This window comes from Prunus persica, chromosome G6 (genome assembly GCF_000346465.2).
Source record: "Prunus persica cultivar Lovell chromosome G6, Prunus_persica_NCBIv2, whole genome shotgun sequence".
In the NCBI taxonomy this organism is placed as follows: Eukaryota; Viridiplantae; Streptophyta; class Magnoliopsida; order Rosales; family Rosaceae; genus Prunus; species Prunus persica.
The window spans coordinates 8,585,883-8,613,489 of NC_034014.1; the positions used below are offsets into that span (position 1 = coordinate 8,585,883).

The 27,607-nt window shown below is 37.2% G+C and overlaps 2 protein-coding genes across 2 annotated transcripts; one reads left to right on the forward strand and one right to left on the reverse strand.

Moving 5' to 3' along the window:
- On the forward strand, positions 524–15,332 carry LOC18773414 (AP-2 complex subunit alpha-1). The gene is made up of 27 exons (XM_007207090.2): positions 524–1,064; positions 3,554–3,685; positions 4,078–4,203; positions 4,572–4,634; positions 4,710–4,807; positions 4,905–5,112; positions 5,790–5,861; positions 5,942–6,034; positions 6,556–6,657; positions 6,871–6,968; positions 7,461–7,542; positions 7,680–7,768; positions 8,616–8,721; positions 8,805–8,870; positions 11,166–11,272; positions 11,367–11,471; positions 11,570–11,690; positions 11,810–11,992; positions 12,107–12,343; positions 12,818–12,898; positions 13,034–13,198; positions 13,341–13,427; positions 13,525–13,650; positions 14,048–14,128; positions 14,211–14,282; positions 14,550–14,629; positions 14,711–15,332. The coding sequence occupies exons 1-27, from the start codon at positions 933–935 to the stop codon at positions 14,859–14,861; spliced, it is 3,063 nt and encodes a 1,020-aa protein (XP_007207152.1). The 5' UTR covers positions 524–932; the 3' UTR covers positions 14,862–15,332.
- LOC18774065 (DDT domain-containing protein PTM) lies at positions 18,301–26,861 on the reverse strand. Its single transcript, XM_007208324.2, has 10 exons — positions 26,727–26,861; positions 25,599–26,583; positions 24,649–25,356; positions 23,209–24,397; positions 21,605–21,893; positions 21,331–21,455; positions 20,719–21,185; positions 20,596–20,624; positions 19,889–20,377; positions 18,301–19,797 (listed from the first exon to the last, which is right to left on the reverse strand). The coding sequence occupies exons 2-10, from the start codon at positions 26,426–26,428 to the stop codon at positions 18,836–18,838; spliced, it is 5,088 nt and encodes a 1,695-aa protein (XP_007208386.2). The 5' UTR covers positions 26,429–26,583; positions 26,727–26,861; the 3' UTR covers positions 18,301–18,835.

Consider the following 27,607-nt stretch of genomic DNA (forward strand, 5'->3'; position numbering starts at 1 on the left):
ATCTTGCTTTTGGGATGTCAAAAATAACATCTTAATCTTCAGGTTTCATTCCATATCAGCTTTGACACATCGGATGAAGTGATGTGATATGATATGTTATTTCTAACCGTTAAATGTCTATATGATATTTTTGACATATTGGTTGGAGATGCTCTTAGAATTAAATAAGCCTTGCAAGAAATTGACTTGAATTCATGCCATGCCTCTAGTTTCTTCTCTTTCTTTCTTTCTCCCATGTGTATGGTAGCAACACTGAATTAATAGCAAGCGAAACGAGCAGACATCAGTATAATTAATTTTGGAAAATTTATAAATTAAAATCCTAGCTGGCAGTGCAGTTAAAAAACAAATAATATAAAAGAAACAATAAAGACCCACAGCTCATAAAAAACAATTTTAAAAACCTGAATTACACTTTGCAATTATTTTCCCCAAAAAAAAAAAAAAAAAAAAACAGTGATTGTATTTTGCCTCTCTGTCTGAGGAATGAGGAAGAGAAATAAAAGATTAAAAAAAGAAAAAAAAAAAAGGAAATGAAGAAAATGAAGAAGAAACAAAGAAGTATTAGGTGGAAAATGTCATGAAATGAAATGATTCAATTGGGCACGGTGAATAAAAGTCGTCTCCTTCCAGCACTGACCGACGGCTTTTCTTTTCTCAAATTTCCTCAGTGCACCTTCCTTCTCTCTCTTTCTCTCTCTAAGAAGGAGGCATTAGAATTAGATCAAACCCATTTTTGCGATTTTGTAATTGGAGGAGCTGCTGATCTTAACCAACAGTATTCAATTTCTGCTAGTCTGTAGATCCATCCAATACAAGCCCACAAGGATCTTCCACGATTTGGGGGGAGCTGAGCAGTGGTGGCTCTCTCTCTCTGTGTCTCTCTGTCTCTCTGTGAGTGTGTGTCTCGCTAGGGCTGGATCTGAGCAGTCATGGCTTTGTCAGGCATGCGAGGCCTCTCTGTTTTCATCAGCGACATTCGGAATTGCCAGAACAAAGAGCAGGAGAGGCTCCGGGTCGATAAGGAGCTTGGAAATGTCCGTACACGCTTCAAAAACGAAAAGGTTTGTCTTAGGGTTAGGGTTTCGCGTTTCCTTTGTATTCTCGTGTTGCAAATTCGTTTTTGTTAGTTTTGGGGGATGAGAGAAAAGTGAGGTTTTTGATCTAGACCATGGTGGAATGACTTCATTGCTTAAATTTGGGATTTGGGTTTTCTTGGGTGTTTGTTGGGCGGCTGAGAAAGTCTGGGAAATGAAATGAAACTAAAATTTTGTGATTTCGGGTTTTGTATTAGTAATTGGAAGCGAAAATGTGAACTTAGCTTGAGGTGGATTTATAATTAAGAAAATAAAGGTTACCTAGTTCTGTGATTATCTGCGTAGAGTTGGGTGGCATCAGCATTGGTTTTTTTGGTTTTCGTGCTTATTTAGAAATGGCTTTTATGTGGACTTATTATTGCGGAGAGGCAGTAGGAATTTGGTACTACATATATTCCTTGGATTTATAATACCATGAGTTTAATATGAATAGCTCAATGAACGGAACATGTTAGTTCCTACAGTTTCAGTTGATGGACTTAAAGTGATAGGCATGAACCAGAGGCGTTCACCTTCATTTGCTTTTCTTTTAGAAGGATATCATTGAATCTGATTAAATTTGAGTTGAGATGTTACTACTTGTGTATGTTATCTACAATTTTTTGAAATATTGAACTGAATTTTTGTTGTGGAAGTGAATAAGATGGGAAATGCATCCTAGTCTTTGCCTAGGGAGATTGGAGAACACATGAGCATAGTCTTGACCTAGCTATTTATTTGGTTGTGGCATTCCTTCTCCTAAAAGGAGTCAGTGCTCCCCCATTTCAATTCTATTGCTTGTGGTGCTTTGGTCATCCAACATCCATTTTTAAAATTTAAACCAAGATTGAAAGGAATCCATTCAACAACCTATACCTAGATGTTCTTATGCTGAATTGAAGATCCTCTATAAGCACATTTGGGCTATCCTGTAATTGGAATATGAATTGTTGCTGTCCATCACTGAATTCAAATGTGAAGGGAACTTGATGGCAAAATGATGTGTTAATGTAGACGTGTTTCCTTAGAAAGGGGTATGCCACACAAGCAAGCTAATTTGTATTAAATTTGACATATGAATATATTGAAACTTACTCTTGCATGTTGTTGATTATAAAATGTTGTCATGCGTCACGAGACCCCAAAGTTTTAAGAAATTCAAGGCACAGTTTGTATTGAACAAGGTTACCACTGGACAAGGGAAGCCCGTTTTGTTTGTATTCGATTGTTACTTTTTTGTTACTTTCAATGTTGTTGTTGGAAATTGACTTCAGTTTAAGTGATGGTGATTTCTCATTGTTCATTTCTTCTACTCCTTGTGCACACTCATGATATATGCTATGTGTCACATCACCAACCAAGTGCTTGAACCAGCCTGGTAGAATTAGTAGTCTTATTGAGTTAGCGATCAGTTTAGTTTCTCTACATATTCTTAACGCATCATAGGATTTAATGGTCTATTCTTGGACAGCAAAGTTGGCAACTTAAATGATTGGGTATTAGGAAATTAATTGTTTTCTCGAAGATGCTTTGTGTTAGCGCTATACCAGAGACTGTTGTGCCACCTGTGTGGATTTTAGGTTGGGTCACCAAAGATGTGCACTTGTATTATTTGATTTAGTTTTGATCTCAGGAAACTCTTTCTAAGTTTTATTCTCCTTTATCTGTGGATGCTTCTTCTATGGTGTCAAGTGAAACTTATTGTTCTCTGTTTAGGCACAAGTATGCTTTGCGGTATTACTGGTGATGCTTTTCCAGCACCCTGCACAGCCTTATTTTGTGGCCCAATTTTCCTGGAGGAGGAGGAAGGGTGAAGGTTTAGGGAGAGATGGCTATATTTTGGGTAATTTGGCTGGAGGAAATAGGAGGATATTTGATATTTTTAGGTGAGAGGAGATGGAGATGGAGATTTTATGGGATAAAGTTGGTTTTTGGTTTGGGCATCTTTATGGGCTCCATTTTCTTCGGAATTTCAGGAAATTCTTGTTATGCAACTTTAGCTGACTGGCGGGCTGCTGTTATTTAGGTGGAGTGCTGTTTCTAACAGTTTTTTTTTTGTTTTTTTTTTGGGGTTTTTACAACATTTCTGGGATATGGTGGATATCTCGTCCTGTGCATTGTACTTTTTTTTAATTCAATTTAGTGAAATCTTGTTTCTTATATAAAGTTAGCAAATTCATTGTTTGTGTGTGTTTTCTCCGTCTCTCGTTAATGATAATGAAAATTGACACTAGTTATCTGGCACAAATCTTAGGTTGTCTTTGCTTTGGTTTTGCATAGATTGTACTAAATAGGTTGAGACATAGATCAGTTTTGTATAAATATGATCTTGTACCATCTTTTTTTTATATGGTGGACGTCCATTTGCTTACACATACCTCACTCTTTACTGCTTGCTCACTATTTAGTTAGAAGTGCAACAGCTAAACCAAAAAGGGTGACTGGTTAATGGAAATTTTCTTGAATTCTTTCAACAGGGTTTGTCACCTTATGAAAAGAAGAAGTATGTTTGGAAAATGCTTTACATTTATATGCTGGGCTATGATGTGGATTTTGGTCACATGGAAGCAGTTTCTTTAATATCTGCGCCTAAATATCCAGAAAAGCAGGTGATATCTTCTTTTCACATCAATCTTAAAACGACTAGTCTTGAGTTTGGTTATCTTCCATTTTCCTTGCATTTATGGCAAAATGGCTTGCAATTCTAGGAAGTAAACCCATTTTCATCATATTTCTTTTTTGTACATTAACGGATGGAAACAGTGATAGACGTTGTTCATCTCAGGGTCATCAGTTTTCTTTCTGTATAGTTTTAATACGGTACTTTTGCATACCAATTATATAAATTTATCTTTGGAAAAAAAAAAACTAAAATGCACGTTTCTCTTCTGATATGCGATCAACCTCAATGGCAGTAGCTAATTCTTTTATCCCATTATATTGCCTTATCTTCATTGTCCAAAAAACTAAAGAAAGGATCTCACTTTTTAATTGACTGCAGGTTGGGTACATTGTGACATCATGTCTGCTCAATGAGAACCATGATTTTCTGAGATTAGCGATAAATACCGTGCGCAATGATATTATCGGTCGTAACGAGACTTTCCAGTGTTTGGCATTGACTATGGTATGACAATATCTGTTCAGCTTTCAAAACAAACTATTCATTTTGGTTTTTTAAAGTTCTATGTGATAATGATCAAAAGGGATCTTATTTTATGCGTTTGTCTTCCAGAATTATATGATTATATGCTATGTCAATATTGAATAGGTCTTTTAATAATATTTGTAGTTTAATCTGATTTTGGGATATCTTGAATCTTTCATTTGGATAAGTTGTTCTTTCTGTTTTTGTTTCTTTAAACCTGTTGCTTCCATGTTTTCTTCTTTTGTCTTTCTTATATTCTCTCCTGTTGTGTCCTCATTAAAAAAATTTACTGCTTTTAGATTATGCCTAATGTACCATCATTAATTCATTTGTATTTGACTTTGTAGGTTGGGAATATCGGTGGAAGAGAATTTGCGGAGTCATTAGCACCTGATGTTCAAAAGTTACTTGTAAGTTGCAATCTTTTTTTCTGTTTGGCTCGAATTAATAGAAAATGATGTTGTTGACCAAGTTTTTTTATTTAGATTTCTAGCAGCTACAGACCACTTGTGAGAAAAAAAGCCGCACTATGTCTATTGCGCTTGTATAGGAAAAATCCTGATGTTGTCAATGTAGATGGCTGGTATGTTCGCATATTACTTTCTTCACTACATGATGTTTTGCATTACTTTTGCCTTCCATGCTTATTTGATTGGTCTATCTTTTTCCCTTTATTTTAGGGCTGACCGGATGGCACAACTTTTAGATGAACGCGATCTTGGTGTTTTGACATCATCGATGAGCCTTCTAGTAGCCCTTGTATCAAACCACCACGATTCTTACTGGAGTTGTCTTCCAAAATGCGTTAAAATATTAGAACGGCTTGCTAGGAACCAGGATATTCCACAAGAGTACACCTACTATGGTATCCCATCTCCCTGGCTTCAGGTTTGTAATATGTACATTTCTTTTTGTTTTATTCGTCAGACTTCTTTGTATGTACCGGATACCAAATAAAATCAGCCACCTGATTTATCTTTTTCCTTCTGAAACAGATTAATCTTATCATGTCTATATTAAACTGATATAGCTCTCTCTTTTTGCTTTTTCTTTTTTTTTTTCATTTTTAAATGTGCCAACTACTCCATTTGTTTTTAAAGCTTCCACCAATTGCAGTCAATGCTGTCATTTTACTTTTTCATGGGTCACAGTAACATCACCCAGCATCCTCGCTCCATAGATTTTAACTTAATCAGCTTTATAATAATAATAATATGTTTTTAAGTTTTATTTTATATCATGTGCCTTAGTTGTGCTAACCAGCCTAACTTTCTAGAGCATGCTAAACAATGGGAAATTTGGTTCTGGCTTCAGTTTTTCCTCTTTGGTTTACTATAGTTTTTAGTCAAGATCTTTTTAACTTTTTGGGATTTAAAATTCCAATGACTTTGAACCATCTATGTCGTGCTGCCAGTACTTAGCTTCTTGAGACTATATTTCGTATTTTCTTGCCTGGACAATTTACTAGGACACTGTTTCTATCACTTAAATGTGTTGGAAAATTTGTAGCATTTGGTGAATGTAGAACAAGTTCATGTTTTTCTTACAAGTGTTTTCTTGCACAGGTTAAGACAATGAGGGCTCTTCAGTATTTTCCTACTGTTGAAGATCCAAATACCAGACGGTCATTGTTTGAGGTCATTTTCTGTCAAGAACTTATTATTAGTTGTGGTGTTATATTTCATGCTTCTATTAAACCTTGTACTGGTGGTTTCAGGTCTTACAACGGATATTGATGGGTACCGATGTTGTTAAAAATGTTAATAAGAACAATGCATCGCATGCTGTTCTCTTTGAAGCCCTTGCTCTTGTAAGTTTTCTGCAGTAATTTTTATGTATGATCATGAACTTTAGACACCATTTATTGAAACTATACACGCATATAGGTTCCCCTACTTGGCTTACAATTGTTTTTTATACTTTTGGAACTCCAGTGGTCCTTCTAGTTACTTTTGCATTGACTTCCATTGAAATTTTGTTGTTTGCGTTGAAAGCAACAAAATATTCTGTGTACATATGTTGACAGAGATGCACGTGCATGTATGTGGAATCATATAAGGGCTTTTATAATTTTATGGCTAGGCTATGTAAGTGGAAGTGGTATCGTCTGCATTATTCTTCCTTCTCTCTTCTTTCTGTAAATTTGGGTTGTGCAGTCATCTGAGATTATAACACTGCTGGTGAAATCATTTTGGAGATATTTCTTTGCTAGGAAATGTTTGAAACTTTATTTCATTTTCTTCAGGCACGCGCACACACAAGTGTCTTATCTGTTCCTTTTTAAAGGCAACGGGATCTTATGTATTATGTGTTATTATTGCCCAATTTTAGGTCATGCATCTAGATGCTGAAAAGGAAATGATGTCTCAGTGTGTTGCACTGCTTGGAAAATTTATTGCTGTGCGAGAACCAAATATCCGATATCTTGGTTTGGTAAGTGGTGAAAAATAATTCTGGCTTCGTTATTAGGCTAAGGATCAATAAATGAATAACAATAGTTCAGTAAATATATCTTTTGGTTTTTCACATTTTCATTTTAACACAATCCCTGACTGAAGCATGCAGAGGAAGTATGTCTAAACTTAGAAGGGTGAATAGGTGGCTGCTGTAAATTTGCGTGATTTAAATTTGAAATTGCTCATGTAGGAAAATATGACGCGCATGTTAATGGTGACGGATGTGCAAGATATCATCAAGAGACATCAGGCTCAGATCATCACCTCATTGAAGGATCCAGATATCAGGTTAAATTTGTTATCTGGCTGTATTTGGTTTACAAGCAGACAAGAAATTTTGTTTTCATTCATAACAATGCCATCCTTTAGCAATACTAGGTCCTAGGTCCATTTGGCCTGATTCCATGGGCTCACAACTAATAAAACATCAAAATATGCAAGTTTCTCGGAGCTTACATGACCTCGTACCTTTTTTGTAGCATCTTTTATCTATTGAAGCATTCCATCTTTTCTTTGATTTTGGCATCATGCTCACTCTATAGTCTGTACTATCATCACTTTGTTCATTTATCCATGCATTGCACGTCTCTAACCCATAGTATTAACATTGCAAATTTATTTATTTTTCTTGGGGACGGTTTCCTGAAGTTAATTGTCCTAACGAAGAAATTCTTATTATACTTAAAGGATATTATGAGCACACTCACTCTTATATTTTGTGCTTAAGTTTTATACATCTAACACCATTAAGGGGTCACTAACATCAAATTCTATCCTCAGTATTCGTAGGCGTGCTCTTGACTTGCTTTATGGTATGTGCGATGTTTCAAATGCAAAAGATATAGTTGAAGAACTATTGCAGGTACATCAGATGCTCTGTGCGTGTACTACTTGGTTGTATATGATTTTAGTAGATTGCCTCTTGTTTTTATATTAGCAGACATTTATTCTCTCTCAATCACAAAAATGAGGTACCACTGACTTTCATCTGCATTTCAGTATCTTAGCACAGCGGACTTTGCAATGCGTGAGGAATTGTCACTTAAAGCTGCCATTCTTGCCGAAAAATTTGCCCCCGATCTGTCATGGTAAGCATGGCTCTCATTATGTTCTTTTCCTTTTTCATTTCTTTAATGAACATGGCTCTCCAATGAACGAGATAGGGCATGGGACCAATACACCAGTGGAGAAATCTGAAAACAGGCATACAATTCTAAATTATTAAGCAAGTGTAGTTCTAAATCACATTTTAGTTAATATCAGAGAGAAAAGAGAAATAGAGAAGCAGGGAATAATAGACGAAGACACAGAAGAATTTTAATGTAGACGGTCAATCTCTATTGCAATGACTCTTGTTTAAATTAAACACATTTTTGGATTATAAAGATATATCTAGTTTGATATTATGCAAGAGAAATGATTTTTCATGATCTTTTGAAAACGCTCAGTGTCTGTTTGGTCTTGATTGTATCATCTTGTTGTCTTCTTGTCTTTCTGTTTCTACTTGGAAAAAACTACGACTTTGTATGTGTCATTTTACTTTGAAACTACCATTTTCTATTTCCACGGTTACCTATGATGGGACTGAGGTGAAAAAGGATCAATGTATCTGACTTCTTTGTTTTTGGTCTGACAATGCGTTCTGCATTTTGACTTTCAATTAGTTAGGATTAGTGAATTGACTTGAGTTTTTTTCGTATTGTTATATGTATATATAATATATACTTGTTTAAAAACTTAAAGTTGCAATAATTTTGTTTTTGTTGGGTGGTGAATTCTGTGATTTAGTTATTTGTACTTCTTTTGGATCTTCTGGGAATTTCCTTTGTTATGTGCGGAAGTAAAAGTACTTATGGGAAGTTGGTAAACCTATTATTAATTGGATGCATAGTGATCCTATCTTTTTTTGTTGTTGTGCATATTGATATTGTGCAGGTATGTAGATGTGATTCTCCAACTAATTGACAAAGCTGGAGATTTTGTCAGTGATGATATATGGTTTCGTGTTGTGCAATTTGTTACAAATAACGAAGACTTACAGGTTAGAATGCTTTGCTGCATATTTACTTGATTAGATATGTTTTTCTAGTAATTATTTGACTGAGATGTTATGCACTTGATCAGCCATATGCAGCAGCAAAAGCCAGAGAGTATCTTGACAAACCTGCTATACATGAGACAATGGTTAAGGTGTGTATAGACTATGATTACGTTTTCCATGCAAGCTTTATATAAATCTGAAAGATAATACTATATGCCGGATCAGTGGGAATGTTTTATACACGCATGCACACACACATATATAGGCTAATGTTTAGGAACCACACTTTCTGGAAAAAAAGCCAACATGATCAATGGTCCAGATTCAATCTGGAAAGAGAACATTTCTTTATATATAGAGCCATGATTATCATGATTGCATGATTTAGGAATTGTGTTTCCATTGCTGTGCACATGATTTGCATGAGAGCTCACGACCCATATATAGAGCATGATTTTTTGTTAGTTACATAAGGAGGTCAGAATTGGCCTTGTTAGCGAAGTTTGTTGAGAAATTTTCTTTTGGAAATTCTTTTGGAATGTGGTCATCTGAGCTAGAGATTTTATTGATGCCAGTAGGTAGGACTTTAAGGTGCGGTGGAGGTTAAAGTTAAAGTCCGAATCTTTGGAAAGACACTTCACAAGGAATTAGTTTCTTTTGTCATTTTCTTCAATTAGTTGTTGAAAATTTTGGGAGAATTAGATTTTTGGAAAATTTGGGTGGGTGATCACTCAATGGTTTTTATTTCTGTATATTTTAGATTATCATCTGTTTATAATGTGCCAAATTTCAATTGCTAATCTGTTGTCCCATCTTCCATGTATTTTTCTTCTTTTTTTTTTAATTTTAATTTTTTTAATATTTTTTTTTTTGGGGTAAGAAAGGGCCTAAGGCTTGGGTCTCCTCTTCCATTTCAATGGGCTGTAATTTAACTTTAAAGAGGTTCCGGAACATGGGCAAGTAGAATTTGATGGAACCTTCTCTTGCAAATTCTATTTAATTGGTTGATGGTAAACCATCTATCCTTTTTCTCAGTCCAGCGGGAACAATTGATAAGCATAATGTTTGCATATCATCTTCATGGTTAAGAAGGAATTGAGAATACTGATAATTTATTTCTCAATAGTTTAGCAGCACTGTTGCACCCAGATTATGGCATAAGTTGTTTAGTGTAAGGTTGAGAACTTAGATTAAGATCTTCTCCGTGTCTTGGAAACCCTTGTTTTTTAATCTAAGTCATCTATTAGAAACCCAACGGTTATTATGTATTTCTTAGTTTTACTACCCAAACAGGATGACAGAATCCTTTCATTTCTAATTAAAACCAAGGATAGCCAAGAAAGGAGAGGACCCAAATTTAAGGTTGCGTTGGAGGTTTCCAACTTTGCACAGATTTTATTGAGAGAAATTGTGCTTTTAGTGGTAGGAAAAAAGGCGACTGTTATCAACCTTCCATATCTTGGTCATCTTCTAGGTGGTCGAGTTGGTAAGAGTGTTGGATTCTCAAAGGAAAACATTGAGAGGACGTCGATTTCTTGTGGGAAAGAGTGCATTGTTGAGTGTGGGATTCTTGTTTTATAAGTTTAGTGAAATAAATTTTTCCTCATTTATGCGCCCTTTTTTGGGGTAGGGGGTGGGCTGCAGTTTCTTGAGACTTTTTATCTTTGTACTGTGTTTGGTGTGTTAGTGCTGAGCAGGTAGTTGAATGTTAGAGATTTGTTCAATGGACTAGTTATCCACTGCTATTGTACTTTCTTGACCTCTTGTTAAAAAATAAAAAGAAATAATATACAATTGGTATGTCTTCTAAATAAAGTAAAATAGAAAGATTCAGGAGGTCGAGAATTGTGAGTCGAGTTGGTAAGAGTGTTGGATTCTCAAAGGAAAACATTGAGAGGACGTCGATTTCTTGTGGGAAAGAGTGCATTGTTGAGTGTGGGATTCTTGTTTTATAAGTTTAGTGAAATAAATTTTTCCTCATTTATGCGCCCTTTTTTGGGGTAGGGGGTGGGCTGCAGTTTCTTGGGACTTTTTATCTTTGTACTGTGTTTGGTGTGTTAGTGCTGAGCAGGTAGTTGAATGTTAGAGATTTGTTCAATGGACTAGTTATCCACTGCTATTGTACTTTCTTGACCTCTTGTTAAAAAATAAAAAGAAATAATATACAATTGGTATGTCTTCTAAATAAAGTAAAATAGAAAGATTAAGGAGGTCGAGAATTGTGAGCTCGAAATGCTTAATGCTGATTCTCATTATGTTAAAAAAAGAGTCCTATGGTTTTGGTTCTAGGTTGTATATCTTTGCACATATGCTACTCAAGAGATCCGTTTCAATTTGAACTCACCTTAATCTTTATTGTTTCACTTGCATATATTTCTACCAAATGTAACCGTCTAAGGAAAATAAATGTCTTGATTTGTTTGGATTCAATTCACATGCAACAGGTCAGTGCATATATCATTGGAGAATTTGGCCACCTTTTGGCCAGACGGCCTGGGTGTAGTCCAAAGGAATTATTTAGCGTCATACATGAGAAGCTTCCTGCTGTATCGTAAGGGCACTTAAAAACTTTTCCCTGTCTCTTATTCTTACTAAATTCAGTTACAATTCCTGTATTTATCTTAGAGTGTGTATTATATTTGCAGGACTTATACTATTCCTATTCTTCTTTCAACATATGCTAAGATCTTTATGCATACTCAACCTCCAGATGCAGAACTACAAAATCAGATTTGGGCGATATTCAACAAGTGAGATTGTCCTCTGCACCATTACTTTTCGCAAGTTGGTTAATTTTTTATATATCAAATTCTGTGCTTTTCTTTAGCATACTGTTTATTTCTTTCAGGTACGAGAGTTGCATTGATGTAGAGATACAACAACGAGCTGCTGAATACCTTGCCTTGAGTAGGAGAGGTGCAGCCCTTGTGGATATTTTGGCCGAAATGCCTAAATTTCCTGAGCGGCAGGTAATTTGTTTTGCAGTTCTGTTCAGAAGAAGCTTATAGAATCAGGCTATGCACAACAGTACCAAATTCTTGGAAATTATTGAAACCAACTCTTAATGTTGTTTTTTGTTCATATGTAGTCTGCATTGATAAAAAAGGCTGAAGATACTGAGGTTGATACAGCAGAACAAAGTGCTATCAAGTTGCGGGCCCAGCAGCAAACATCAAATGCTTTGGTTGTTACTGACCAACGTCCTGCTAATGGGACCCCACCTGTCAACCAGCTCGGTCTTGTGAAGATTCCCAGCATGAGCAGTAACGTGGTTAGTTTTGCTTTTTCTTTTTTCTTAAATTTAGGGTTTGCAAAAGGTAGGTTCAGATCCAAAGATTATATCCGGTTTTGATTGAAATTGGTGTATATTTGAATATCGTTACAGGATCACAATTCAACCGACGAAGTGTTGTCTCAGGAAAATGGTACTTTGAGTACAGTTGATCCTCAACCTGCTTCAGCAGATCTCCTTGGTGATCTCTTGGGTCCACTGGCTATCGAAGGCCCTCCCGGTACTGCTGTTCAATCACAACCGAGTGTAATCCCTGGAGTAGGAGGCGATTCAAATGCAGTAGATGCTGCAGCCATAGTGCCTGTTGGCGAGGAGCAAAATTCTGTTCAGGTACTTTCTATAGCAGTTCCCTCCAATCGTTGGTGGGTGCATTATTGCTTCAAAGTTCTAGCATGTTGGGCAGAACCTGAACCTGTTCCAATTGCAATGTGTTCTGCACTGTAAACAAGACTGTCCATCAGAAATTGACAGTATATTTTGTTTTTAGAAGTAACGGTGTTTTTTGAGCTGTTAAATATGTTGAATAAGCTATATTTAGCTAAATGTCTTTTGCCTCTGATTCTTGTCCTTTTTTCTGTTATACTTCTGTGTATGTTTGTTTGGTTCTTAGAGTTTGAATTCCCCTGATAGGAGTTTTACCTGATTTTCTTGTTCCTACCTGCATCTGAACTGGAAAAAAAGGTGTTTATGCTGCACCTGATAGGATATTTGTTATATTTCTTTATGTATAAAACTTTGTCAGATTTTATTTTCGATTTCTGTGCTACTAATACATGTAACTAATTTTGTAATTGTAACCTGCAGCCAATAGGAAATATTGCTGAAAGATTTCTTGCTTTGTGCTTGAAAGATAGTGGTGTTCTATATGAAGATCCTAATATTCAGGTTTTTCCCCAATGAATACCCATATTTTCTTGTATTTAGACTCGGTAGTTTCTACTCTTTCTTTGCAAGAGAGATTGTGAACATTCAGCTTGGCGTTATTGGGCTTATAGTGGCATTCATGTGATCTTATCCCAGATTGGAATTAAAGCAGAGTGGCGGGTACATCAAGGATGTCTGGTTCTTTTCTTGGGAAACAAAAATACTTCACCACTTGTGTCAGTTCAGGCTATAATATTGCCTCCCTCCCATTTCAAAATGGAGCTCTCATTAGTACCAGACACTATACCTCCCAGGGCACAGGTAATAATTGTTATTCATGTAATTAATCTGTGGTCGTTGATGAGCCTTTAGGTCTCTTTTCTCTGTCTTTGCCTCTCACTCAGTCTTTTCCTTTCCTAGTCCTTATATTTGTTTATTTTCTTTTATCTTTTTGGTTGTATAGGTACAATGCCCACTTGAAGTTGTGAATCTCCGTCCAAGCAGGGATGTAGCAGTTCTTGACTTCTCCTACAAGTTCGGTAACAATATGGTACTTAAATCTAAAATCCTGTGGTTTCTTGTGGCCAATGAAGCAGAAAATAGGTCATATTTGTGTCTTCATATATCTTATAGTAACCCTTTCATAGGTCAATGTCAAGCTTCGCCTCCCAGCTGTCTTGAATAAATTTCTTCAGCCTATACCAGTGTCTGCTGAAGAGTTCTTTCCTCAGTGGAGATCACTATCAGGACCACCTCTGAAGCTTCAAGAAGTGGTATGTGTGTTATATGTCGCATTTATTTTCTTTTTATGGTGGAGGAAATTCCATTTATGGTTAAAAATGGTTGACAAACATTTATATTGAGAAAGTGAATTCATTCATATTTATATACTATAAGTTGTGTCCTGTATCCAGTGATTGACATTTCCCTTTACCATCCTCTTCTGATTGGAAGGTTATGATGGGTTTCATTTTTGTAAGTGGCAAAGCAGGAAGATAGCCTGTTAACTGTTACACTATCAGAGTAGGAAACACATGCTAACCTGTTTGTAGTCAAAATGTAGCATTATTCATTTGGCTTATTGCCAATTCCAGGTTAAGGCTAAATTATTATGCATACCGAAGGTTCTGTATTTATCAACGTGGTGATATTGTCTAGTAAACTGTGCAGGTTAGAGGAGTCAAACCAATGCCACTTGCCGAGATGGCAAATCTACTTAACAGTTTGCGATTGATGGTTTGTCCAGCACTTGTAAGTTCCCTTTCTATGTTTGAAAGTTTGCTTGTGATCCGTTAGTTATTAAAGGTGTTCACTAACGTATTCTCTATTTCAGGACCCAAATCCAAATAACCTTGTTGCAAGCACAATGTTTTACTCAGAAAGTACACGGGCCATGCTTTGCTTGGTAAGATTTATATGTTTGCTTCCAGGACTTGAGACTTTAATTGGTGGATTTGATGCCACCACTTTAATTATTAGGACACAGCTGAAACTACAGTGTTCAGTTTATTAATATAGATATAAAATTATGTTGCTTGACCTTTCCCTTTCCTAGGATTCATATGAAGTGCTGATTTTTTTATTCTTAAGTAATTTTTAGGAGTTATCACATGACCTTTGCTTTAGAATTGTGAAAGGTTGGTGATTCAATAGCTTCCCTTTGGCTACTCAGGTTAGAATAGAAACAGATCCAGCAGACAGAACCCAGTTGCGTATGACAGTTTCTTCAGGGGACCCTACATTAACACTTGAGTATGTATCTACATAATGTATTGCTAACCTTAAATTACAACAATGGAAGATAGATTCCTCTGATCTCCTGGTGATGTACAGGTTGAAGGAGTTCATCAAGGAACAACTATGTAGCATCCCTACAGCCCCTCGTGCACCTGGACCAGTGTCACCAGCACATCCAGTAGCTCAGCCAACCAGTCCGGCTGCAGCATTAACGGATCCCGGGGCTATGCTAGCCGGTCTGCTGTGACAAAGTGAAGATGATATATGAGGATTTGTTCATTATACACTCGTAAATCTGATTTATACAACCTACCCAACGGTATCTCTCGCCCAAAGTTCAAGAGGTGGATAGAGAAAATCCTGATGCAAGGGCTGGCGGAATCAAGTGTGAGCTAATTTGTGCGGATGGCTTAGTGTTTGAGTGGATCTCTCCATGGGTTGGTCGGGGTTTTCAAATTCTTTCTGTACAATGCAATTGTGCCTAAGTGAGGAGTTTTCTCGGTTTTGGGGTGAGGGTATTTTTTTTTTTTTTCTTTTTCTTCTTTCACATTTTTTTTCCTTCCCAATTTCGGTGGATTGGTTTCTGTAGTTGCACAGTACTTGACAGAACAGAATGTAAGATATTGGCAGCATGAAGTAGATTAGTTGTAATACTTTGTATTTGGTTGTTAATGCATAAATATGTTTTCAATAAGAAAATTTATTGGGTGATCGGTAATGTGATGTTGTTTCAAAAGATCAGTGATTAAACGTTGAGGTAATTTATTTGGAACCAAAAAAATCTGATACATTTTTCTTTGTTGGGACTCAGAAAAAGGACTGGAAAAAGTAATAGTCAGCTTAAAACTGAAATAAAAATAAAAGTAAAAAAGCTGCAAGTAAACTGTAAACAAAAGCTCTTTCATTAACAATGTAATGGCAACAATGTCGCTCTCATTAGCTGTCCACGTAGTGCAGAGAATACAAAAGCTCTTGAATTTCAACTTGATAAACATTGAAACTGAGGTTTGCCCTCTAATGAATAAACACTAAAAATATATGAGAAAAACAAGATTTCTTGAATTCTGATTATTCGAAGCCAACTAGTGAGTAGTCTGAGGTAGCTGCAATGAAGAAGGCTGCTGCTGCTGTGAGTCTAGAGGAGAGGCCAAGTCGCTATCACAAAATTGGATATAATCTTCCATCAAACCAATATCACCACCACCCAACAGCCAACTAAGATGATCAGAATTATTAGTATCCATCTGAGCTGGCTGCAACAAAGGCATCTGCTGCTCTTGTGATTCAGGAGGGAGAGGGGCCAAGTCACTATCACCACATTGGATATAATCTTCCATCAAACCAATATCATTATGATCATCCAATAGCCAACTCACATAATCATCAATGTTGCTCAGAGTTGGTGCAGCAGCAGCAATATGAAGATCATCCAAATAGAAACCATCCGAATTTGGGGTGCAATAATCTTCTTGTTGGTGATGAGGAAGTTGATCAACAAGCAACATTGATTGTTGTTGATCTGGTGGATCTGGTAGCACACTAGTCCCCATGATATTCTCGTAGAATTCCATGAAACTGCAGGTACTAGTTGGTTTAGTTTTGGTACCCCCATCCCTCATCATCACAACTCCAATTCTCTCATTCAAACCCTCTAACATGGTGTCCAAGAAACTGTAATCAGTACCCTTTCCGCCCGAGAATGAACCCTTTCCAATTTTATTTCCCAATTTCCCTAGATTCTTGTGTTTGAGAAGAATTGATTTCGCATCTTGTTGGTTTTCCGACCAGGTCTCGATTTCGCTGTCGGCCCCAACAGCGACCACGCAGACGGCAACGTCGCACAATATCGAGAGTTCGCTGGCCATTTTCTTCAGAGTGGACATTCTCCTGGCCAAGGCGGGTTTCAGAACAGAGCCACCATTGGCGTCGATTTTAAGAACCTTCCTGGGTTTCTTGGACTTCATATTCATCTTCATCTTCATCTTCTTGGGTTTCTTGGACTTCAATTGAGGAGGAGCCATTAGTTAATTCAACTCTGAAAGAGAGCAACAATGGGAACAATGGAATTGAAGAAACAAACAGTGAAGGAGTGAAAAGCGAGAGAGGAGGGTAACGGGGTATATAAAGGAATTCTAAGTTGACCGATAGTTGACCGAAGGTTAATTGGAGCCGAAGCAAACAGGAAAAACTAGCCGTTATATACGCTCATGGGTTAAATGGCAATCCTAGAAGACAAGATTTTATTGTCTTATTTGATTTTGTAGTTGTAGTTCCTTTTTCTTTTTGAAATGGGAAATAATTAACCTGTTTGTAGTTTGATGGAAGGCAACTCTAATCTCTATTTTTTTTTTTTGGAGTGAAAACGATATCTCCTTTAAGAACCTAAACCCTGAAGTTTGTTACAATTATTTCATAAATAAAAAAATGTTTGTTACAATTATTTCATTAAAAAAAATGTTCGTTACAATTATTTGTCAGAACATCATGAATAATTGTAACAAACTATCAATTGATAAATCCAAGGTTGTCCAACAATATAAAAATTGGTTATGTCAACGGAGTCTTGACTTGCTGACAAGTGGTTTTAAGTTCGAACCTCCATGGTACCTTAGTAGCTCGTGTGAGAAATCTCTTTTTCTTTTTTTTCTTTTTTGTAGTTTAGACTATCGCTTATACTTCCATAGTATCTGATTTTTATTGTTTGTCTGTTTTTTGGAATTTGATGAGTTCAAGTGAAGATTTTTTTTTTTTCATGTTGAAGTTTCTGAATTTATATTTACCTTTGTAATTTTAATTGAAGTTACAGTGGAAATTACATAGGTTATGGTTATTTTTGGGATTTGTGGATTTTTGTTTTATTAGAAAATTACCTTTTACATATCTTTTATTAAAAAATGTTTATTTATTTATATTATTCACAGAATTATTATTTTAAATGTAATAAATTTCAATTTAATTCAATTATATTAAAAATCAAACTCAAAAATTTAATCCAGCCACTTAACTTAATATTGTGCAACACCACCATACACAAGATTGGATTAATGTAATCTAATGAAATTCAATCCTACCTCATAATTCAATCCAAATAGTCACCAAATATGGTCAAGTGAATTAATTCTTAATTTTTTTCTTTCTGTTTTTTCTCAATTGAATTCCTGTTAAATGTGTAATCCCACGAAATTACTGTACTTTAGTTATAGTTTTTTGTTGTTGCTAGTTTATTTGTTTATAGAAACCACCTAGCTTGTGGTTTTTTTTTTTTCTCCATATGAGCGATAATAAACTACTTTAAATAAATCTAATTTACGAGAAGGGGAATTTGAACTTGAGTGCAAGGGAATAGTCTCATTGCCCTAGCCAACTCTCACACCTGCCCGCCTAGTTAGGCTTAAGCACCAAGAATGTGCCCTGTTAAGACATCGTCTAGAGCTAGGGCTAGGGCGCTGGTTTGCGTTTTGACCGTTAAGACCATATAATTCACATTCCTATGCTTTCTTCTAAGCCCAGTAACAACTTTTCGAACTAGAAATAGATTAAATAGTCGAAACGGAAGCTATCGAGCAGCGGACCTGGAGTCTGAAAGGAAGGATGCCAATTTTCTAAACCTTGTAGGGCCAAGTCTTCATTTAACATTAGACAAAAAAGGGAATGCATCTACCACGAAAAAAACGCAACAAAAGAACTTTCTACAACAGCCAAAGGCACCTCAATATGACCTGATTTCATAACAACGAAATTTGGGTAGGAATTTCATTTATACAAGCAATTCAATCAGATAAGCACCAAAAACCCGCTTATCGTCTGAACTGAGTTCAGACAAAAATATGAAGCTGGTGAAACAATAACCCATTTTCTGATCAGGGAAAAATTAGCCACTTTACAGTTAGAGCTCCAAACCTCCTAATTAACATGGAGGTGCCTAACAAACTATATAATTGGGAAGTCACAATTCAACTTCCCAAACTTCTCAAAAGAACTGAATGTGCTAGAACTCGGCAGGAAGCAACAACCATATCATCATTCAATCGGAAGCACATCAAGAATGACCACCAGGATCAAAAGTAATGAGAACTGAAATTTCCATATCAGATGTCACCTTTAACAAATCAAAAGAATTAACGACAACCAACAGTCGTTTCCCAGCAACTTTCTCGTCCGGGAGAACTCCCCCTGAAGATCGTTTACAAAACAGAGACCTTAGAAATATGGCAAGAACATCTACCGCCACTCTCGGCACTGGCCACATTTCCAGCTGCCATTACCAGAAGATGACTCAATCCAAGGAGAACAATTACTGTGTATCAATAACCCACAGTTCTGGCAAGACAGATCAGCGCCTGGTTCTGCATGTGAACATATCTGACATTGCATGATATTCACATCAGATTCTACAGTAATAGTAGACTTTGATTGATCAGTGAAAGTAGCCATGTTATATTGTTCAGGGCCTCCATCCTGCAACACTGTATATGGATTTTCCAGATTTCCTGACTCATCTGCAAATGCTTGGCCTCCATCTAGAAAGCCATCATCATCATCATCAGGTGCCAACAACTCATTGATAGTGAAGACAGTTTGTGGTTCCATATTCTCGTAATTTAGATCTTCATAGTCATCCATTATCCCACTTTCGACGCCATTAATGGAAGCATCCCATTCAACATGAGGGGATGGCACAATCTCCATAGGATTTGACTGGTAATTTGTTTCAACAGGTGTAGCTATTCCAGCATAAGTTATGTTACTCTCAGGAAAGCCATCTACATCCTCTTCACGCTTAACACCCCTTCTCACTTGTAATTTCCGTGGCCCTGGCCCGGCAGTATTCCACTGATCATTAACTTCCGAATTGTACTCTGTAATTAGCTCAACTCTAGCAAGGGAAAAAAGAAGAGGATCACCATCCTGTTCCTGTATGGATGCTTCTTCCATGGGAAATATTGGAGTAGCAGGCTCACAAAATTTAGAATCAGAAATAGTTGCAGAATCAGAGTCGTCTCCAACTGTTTCTTGCTTTGGACGCCTAGTGCGAACTTTCTTGCTCTCTTGCATCTTTATATCTTTAGGATCAGTGTAAGGACACACAGGTGACTTTATCCTGCGACACTTGCAACACTTGAAGCCCGCCACATCAGAAACCTTTGACTCCTCCAGTTCAACAGCATCAGCATGGTACCAATCTGTATGATCACAAACAGAATCCATCTTAGACACACACAAAAGAGGAAAACAATTTTGCCAGAAAGATGGCACTTGTCGGAGCAAACTTACTTTTGCAAGTTTCACAACATATATACATCATATCTGACTGATATGGCATATGGCACAGGTGGCAAACAGGATACAACCCACGGGATTCCGAACCACCCGCAAGAAGTATGTTATTAACCCGGAAATGAGTGCCAGCTTCCACACCATTCTTCTTCTTCCATATAATACCCCAAGAACAAATGCTGCGGCGTTGTTTTTTTCCTGCCAATTGAGAGTCTGAAGTTGCCTGTTTTATCTCAGAACGAGTGTCCTGCGCTCTGACATCTGTTACTGGTTGACTGTAATTTTTAGGCCTTGCAACACTGGTGACGGTCACAGGAGTATGATATTCTTGTATTTGCAAGTGAAAAGGACTAGTTGGAGACTCCTTAAAGTTTTCATTTTTAGAGAGAGCTTTCGCATGGTAGCACTGCTTGCAAGTGATCAAGAACTCAACTTCCTCTTTTGTAGAAACTGTTGAGCTTATGGTACATTCCTCGTGACAATAACCTGACAAAAATATGGCAGAAATATAAACAATGATGAAAATTTTCCTATAATTTTGGGAAGTTGGTAGTTGATCACATGATTAGCACTTCATGTAATATTCGTAATATAAGGAAAGATTAGAAACATGGTAAAAGAGGTTATCAGGAACTCAAAGCCACTTTTTCTAATTATAACACCATATTCATGAAGCTTAAAAGAAGGTTTTCGTGTCAATGTACCTTGACAGGCACTGCACTTGGCCGCATTCCTGAATTTTACAACATGCAAAAGATGAGTGAATTTCGACATAGCACTGTAGAGAACTTAAAAATTAAAAAAGAATAATGGTATGAAATGATTACCGCATTAAAACATCCAGTTGGCATGAAGAGCAGGAACACAAGTCCAGATTATCTCTCTTACACACAAGATAGAAAAATATGTCCCGGCGGGGAGCCTTCCAATGCCTTCTCTGTAACTTGCAGAACACATTCAAAGGCTCCTCAGCTGATGGAAAAAGCACTTTACCTAAACGTTCTTCATAGTCTTTAATCAAATATAAAGGAATCCGCAATTCAGGAAACCAGAACTTGTTATTTCCACCCTCATTTTGCTCCATTTCAATTATATTTTTCATTAAACGGGAAGGCAGATGCTTTTGAGTACCGAAATCAACCCCATATACGTTACTGTTCTTCACAAATTGTTTGTCAAATATACTTGCGTTTCTAAAAGCAGAAGCTTCTGTCTCTATACCCTTCCCATCCGGGAGGTTCTGCTCAGGACGAACAAGATCACTCCATCTCAGATGATGGTCCAGATATCTAACCTGGTGAAATTCCAATTGAAGTTTCTTAAGTTATCAATTACAGACCACCAAAATTTAATCTGCTTCCAGGCCAAAAGAGAAATATAAAGAAAGTGGAGGGGCGAAGAGAGCAAGGAACTTGGGTATTTGCAAGATAATAACAAACCTGAAGCGCAAGCTGTGATGCGTTCTTACTCATTTCAACCGCAGCCCTCCATACTGATTGTCTGCTTCTTTTAGGAATCTCGGAGCCATCCGCATAAACTATACCAGAAATCTTTTTCCAACCACCTAATGGGCCACACAAAAAGCCATTAGTACACATCCCTTCCCTTTCCACCGAATTTGTGTATTAAAACACTGGAAATAAAACAGTCTACAATTCAAAGATAACAAGGGGGGAAAGCCAGCTAGTTCTGCAGGAAGTGATGCAAAATTACCTTGGCGGGCTGCTTTTTTAACCAATGAGCAAGCCAAAATTGCTCTCTGGAATATAAGCTTTGATAGCTTCCCACCTTGCCACCAGACAAAACTTTTGTCATTGCAATCATCATCCTTGTCTTCATGAATTGCATTCTGCTTTCTGCCCCTCCTGTTGCTTGGTCCACGTTTTTGTGTTGTACCAACAGTGCATGTCGTACTTTGAATCACAGAAGATTCAACCAACCAATCATCCACCAGCTTAATCCACTCCCCAGACAAAGCAATGGTTCGGATATTTGCCTCAAGCTGCAGATAAGAAACAAATCATCTGTCACAACATATTCATAATCATGGATACTTATAACAAAATAATACATCCAGATATAAGAGAGATACAAAGCTACTGAATAAACCGAGGGACGAGGTCACAATTTAGGGGAGAAAATTAATATAGAGATGCATAATTGGCTTCCGGGCATCTTACGAACTTTTGAAACACAATTCACCAAGTCATACTTAGGTGCCAGTTGTACATTGAACTTTACGCTACAAGATACTGTTTTTCCCTAAAAGTTAAATAAAAGCAGTAATAGGCACTAACTGCAACCCACGTAATCATAAAAATGCAAGAGGCTTACTTCACAAAGATACTGCGATTACAGATTAAACATAAGTTCAGGCCCCGTTTGGTAACCATTCCATCTTTAGTTTTCATTTTTTTCTTGTTAGATATAGAGGGAAGTATATGGGAGAAAGGAAATGAATATGGGTGGTGGGAGGGATGTGGAAGAGATGCATATGAAATGAAATTAAAAAAAACTCAAAGTAGTTTTCTTTTTCAAGTTTTTGTTTCAAACATTCTCCTTTCCCCCAGATCCCTCCTCCAACCACCCTCCCTCCACATTTCTTCATCCCTCATTTCTCCCATATACTTTTCATCTATCTCTAGCCAAAAAAAACTAAAAACTAAAAAACCAAAAACCAAAAACTAATGGTTCCCGAAAACGACTATGAAATCAAAAGTTTTCATTATGGTTTAAATGGTGATTGCACTTATAAGCCATGTAAACCTTACAAAATATTTACTAAAAAATAAAAACAAAGCAAGTGCAATGGAACTGATCAATGAAATTGAAAAGTTAATTTGAAAAGTTAAATTTGAAAGAAAATGATATCATTGCTATACACGGTAGGAATTTCAAAGTGGGTAGGAAAGAGAAGGGCCACAAGGAGGCACAGGTGATAGGGGGTCGGCTCTACCATCGGGCGAGGAAAGAGACCCCTTTTTTCCCTTCCCTCAATATATATGGTGCGCTTCACTAATATAATGCTCAAGAAAAGGCTCCAACCTACTCGTTGCCCACAAGCCTTTATTTGAGCATTGTACAAGTGCTTAGGATCCTCATACTTTCCATATATCTACTGGGCTTTGAGATTCAAATTGAAACTCAAACCAGGTCAGCAAAGTTAAGACATAAGTGGAAATAAATTTGCATATAATCCTGCAACAAAATGTCCTAATGAAAATGTACAAAGCTACTTAATGCCTAGGAGAAAAATTACTAAGTCAATTAGAATCTATGCCAAATAACCAGATATGATAGGAATTTAAAAAACTTACTTCAAGCAATAGCGCTTTTATTGTGCTGAAAGTTGATGCTTGATAAATTTGTTTGCGCCATTGTTTTCTATAATTTTCATTGACGAAGGGACCAGTTATGAGACCACGTAAACTCTCCTCCATGTATAAAATGTATGTTGCGATGCTTACAAGATTGCCCTCCCCATTCTTTATTGGACGAAGGCTGGCAAGGATCTTCATAGCACCTTTGGTGGCATTCAAGGCAGCATGATTTAGCATACATCCCCTCTTGCTGGCAACTAGAGCCTTACAAGAAAGACACCAACCACACCTCTCCCTTGGAACCTCCACAAGCTTCTTTTCAGAACTTGGCCAGAAGAAACGTGAGGCTATTAATGAGAAGGCTTTTGTTTGTAATAAATTGTTTGCAGATGCAACTTTCCTGGGATTTGCTAAAGCATGACTATCGGAAACGCGAGCTTCTTCTGATGATATTACAGCCAATTTGGTGGCAGCAGATGCAGCAAACTCCCCATGCATATAGTAATTTATGTACGCCTGAGGTTTATAAAGAGCCCCCATGTATGCACAATTGACAACTGAAGCAGAGTTAACCTTTCCAGAATCTACACGATTGCCTTCTTCACTATGTGTTGATAAAGTCACTGAAGGATGCATACCATTTGCATGCCCATTGTAACAACTACTCATGTTCCCTGAGGCGCAAGTAGTGAGGTCTACTGCAGTTGATCTGTCAGCTGAGCTTTGGTAGGTCAAGTCAGATGGATCAGCCTGCTGGCTACCAGAACCAGTTGAAGTACCTGATTTCATTTTCTTCCTTGCATGTATCTGCATCTTTGTAGGCAGGCACTCCAGTGGTGTACTGTCACCAGTGCTATCAACTTGAATCATATCAAAGGAGGTCTCTAGAGACGAAACTACCGCATTATCGACTGTAACATTATGATTTTCCTTGTCAGACAAATTAAGTGACTGGGCAGAAAAGTTCACATCTTCCTTTATATTTGCTAATTTAATCTCTGTTTCACTCATTTCCGAGAAAGATAAGATGCTTTCTGGAATATTCCAATATTGTAAAATTGCCTTGCACACCCCCATGTAAAAAGCTGTGTGTTGCCCGGATGCATACAGAACTTTCAGGACTTTTGGAATGTCATTCTGATTGTAGTATCTAAGACATGCTTCCGTCTTGATAGTTGCCTTGACCCTGCAAAAATCATACAAAAGAGTATGAGCATGCAACAGGATAGGTTGAATGAGATTCCAAATGAATGAGAAGACAATAAGAGCAACACATAAAGACAGAACTGAAGAAAAAGTCCAAGGCAGGGATGGAGTTAATACAGCATGCCAAAAGCCAATAACAATGATTCCCTTGAAAAAAGGGTTCATCGCTAATTAAAATGCATAACAAACAGAACAATAGGTAACTAAAAACCAAAGATGTTGAAAACATACACCAATAAGTGGTTGCAAGTACCCATGAAGATGTGCTCGTAAGAATCAATGCCAAAGATTTGTGCTCCTTTAAGGGATGTTCCCGTTGTAATAGCCGGCCCAATCTTATTAATTGTGCACTCAGGACAATACCAGGACCCTTCTGGTATTGACAATTTCATCAAACCTATACACCTCGTGTGGTAAGCAGATGGACACCCATCACAACAAATTAAGGTCCCATCCATGCCACAAAGCCGACATTCATCGGAGTTATGATCCACATCAACATCAGTAGCATCCGCATTCCCTTTCGCACCTTTGGAACCAATTAAATTTGAGTTACCAGATGATTTTATCTCATGAACTTCTGTAATAATTTCCACAGCTTCTCTGTCCTTGCAGGCAGAAGTTTTGGAATATCTGGGATGCACCCTTCTTGGCCCACTTACAAGAGGATTAGTTACTTCTGCATCATAATCTATTCCGACTTCTGATTCTTCGCGCGTGTCTAATTCAGCTCTTATATCTCTAGTATCTAAGACATCATCACAAAGGGTTTGCAAAATCATTAACTTCCTACCAACTGATAATAAATAATACTCCTTGTCCAAAACCTCATCATAAAATCCTTTCCATTCAGGTCCTTTTGCATATCCCATAATTGTCACATACTGGACCAAGTAAACAGGCCAAGTCAAAGTATCAAGCAAGTTCCAATCAATGCACCTGCAGATAAATTGTAAACATGATCCTGAAAGTTTAGTGATGGAACTATAAATAAAAACATCAGATATAAGTATGACATAGATAATTCTTTGCTGCAACCATTTTTGTGGTTGTAAACATAATACAAGGGAAAAGGGTGTTTAACGCCATATGCACTTGCATGCTCATATGGCTCCTTCAATATACTGATACTGTAAGAGATTCAATCAACTAGAGGCATTGAGAGTTGTATGTATAAGTACCTCAAGCATTTTGGAGCTACCTCTGAGCCATCGGATGAGAGTGTCTCAAGATGACGCCTTAAGGCACGCAGCAAAGCAACATGAATTGCATCCAACAATGTGTTTGGAGCACGGAAATTAAGTGACCCCACAAAATCATCCAATGTAAATGGGTTCAAGAACAGAGGGATGCTAAATGATCGCAAGAAACCATAAACCGAAAAAAGATGTGAAATATACTGCTCTGGCACGCCTATAGTTCCTGAAGAGGGCGGCAACTGCAGTGGCGGGACAGGTGGTGGCTCAACATCAAAATCCATATCCCTATCCCTTGCATACTCACATGAATCACTAGATGAATCCGCATCACCTTCAACTGGTGTCTCATCAGTTTCAATCGTTACTCCACCGCCCAACTCACTCAACGCAGGTGCTTCAACCCTATCCACCTCAGGGGTCGATTTCACAACATTCTTATCCAACCCAACTGCAGTTTTCAAACTTAATTTTGACACCAAATCATCTAATTTCTTCCTCCTAGCACTCAAATCAGTATCAAAATCATCATCACCAACAAGGATGCCACGAATCTCACCACTCTCCAAGTCCTCACAATCACCGTCTTCATAATTAACTCTATACAATCCAGCCTCGTAATACACAACTTTCCCAAGAAAAACTCCACTAGTTCCGAAGTCTTTCAACACATATCTACCAAGCAACACCATCGTCCTTGTTTCCACAACCCGTTTCTTTGTCTCAGGACCCGCTTTCCGATCATCAGAAACATTTTCATCCTCCGCTCTCCGTTTCCTAGGACGACCCCTCTTTTTGACAACCGGAGGGTCCATTTTAGCCAATCCGATCGGATCCTAAACCCGAAATCAACCGCCAAAAAAACCCTAAGGTTCCCCCAAAAAATAAAAGGGTCTCCTTTAGACCTAAGCCATAAGATTGCGAAAACACTTCACCTAAAATGCTGCCAAATCCAGGATTCGTGCAGATCCTATAAAACCAATAACAAAAACAATAGAGGAGTAAATCTTTTGTGATTTGAACTAAATTTTAACAAAAATAACGTTGATTGTCGAAAATGTTGTATATTTTGCTGTTTCAGAAATTGAACAAATATATGCACACTGGCGATACCTTGTTAGGGTTCGATAACCGCCATTGTAGACGTCTCTGGGGCTTGGCGAGAGAGATAGAGACAGGCACAAAGAGAGAGAGAGAGAGAGAGAGAGAGAGAGAGAGAGAGAAGCCCTAATGGGACAAAACAACTGCCTCTCCCCACTACCCCTGCACGAGTTAAATTGTCACGCGTTCGATATCCGTGACTCGGAACTCGGTTTTCGAGTCATCAGTCTGCACTTGGACGAGTTGGAATTGACTCGGATGATTTATATTATTTTCGTAGCAAAAAAATATTCGTAACATGAGATTTTTCGTTGCGGCTCTATGATACACTATGATGCGGCTGCGGGGCCGCCTTATAAATAATTGTAAGCCCTCATTTTTCCCTTATTGGGCAAACTGTGATAATAGCCAGATTTTTATTTTGTTATTCTTTATTCATTAGAGGTAGTACTAAAATAATACATATGATAAATATTGACATTTAATCCTTAGCTAATCTATGATTAACATTTCAAAAAGAATTTAACTCAATAATTTGTACTTAAGTCTATGATTATATACTGAAACAGATATTGATTTATTGTAATGAAGATTAAAATTAAAAGCTTTAATCTAACGACTTGCACTTTAACAGTTAGATCATCATAAATACAACGATACAATTACAAACTAATTTCATATGAAATTTGTTGAAGTAAGGAAATTTTGTGATATAGTAGGTCACATAATAGTTATCATTCTTCCCACATGTCCATTTTCATAGCAACCGTAAACATGAGACCATTTCTCCTAGTTTATGATGCATTTCCAATATTTAAATTTATTAAACGTGAATCATAACAAGATATAGTGAGAAAAAACATAGAATAGAAAAAAGTTATAGAAAGGGTTTT

Coding starts and splice junctions, on each gene's coding strand:
- LOC18773414 (XM_007207090.2), top strand. CDS start 933: ATGGCTTTGTCAGGCATGCGAGGCCTCTCTGTTTTCATCAGCGACATT. Junction 5,862..5,941: donor CCAGACGGTCATTGTTTGAG/GTCATTTTCTGT, acceptor TGGTGGTTTCAG/GTCTTACAACGGATATTGAT. Junction 7,543..7,679: donor TAGTTGAAGAACTATTGCAG/GTACATCAGATG, acceptor TCTGCATTTCAG/TATCTTAGCACAGCGGACTT.
- LOC18774065 (XM_007208324.2), bottom strand. CDS start 26,428: ATGGACCCTCCGGTTGTCAAAAAGAGGGGTCGTCCTAGGAAACGGAGA. Junction 21,456..21,604: donor TAAAAAAGCAGCCCGCCAAG/GTAATTTTGCAT, acceptor GTGGCCCATTAG/GTGGTTGGAAAAAGATTTCT. Junction 21,186..21,330: donor CATCACAGCTTGCGCTTCAG/GTTTGTTATTAT, acceptor GAATTTCACCAG/GTTAGATATCTGGACCATCA.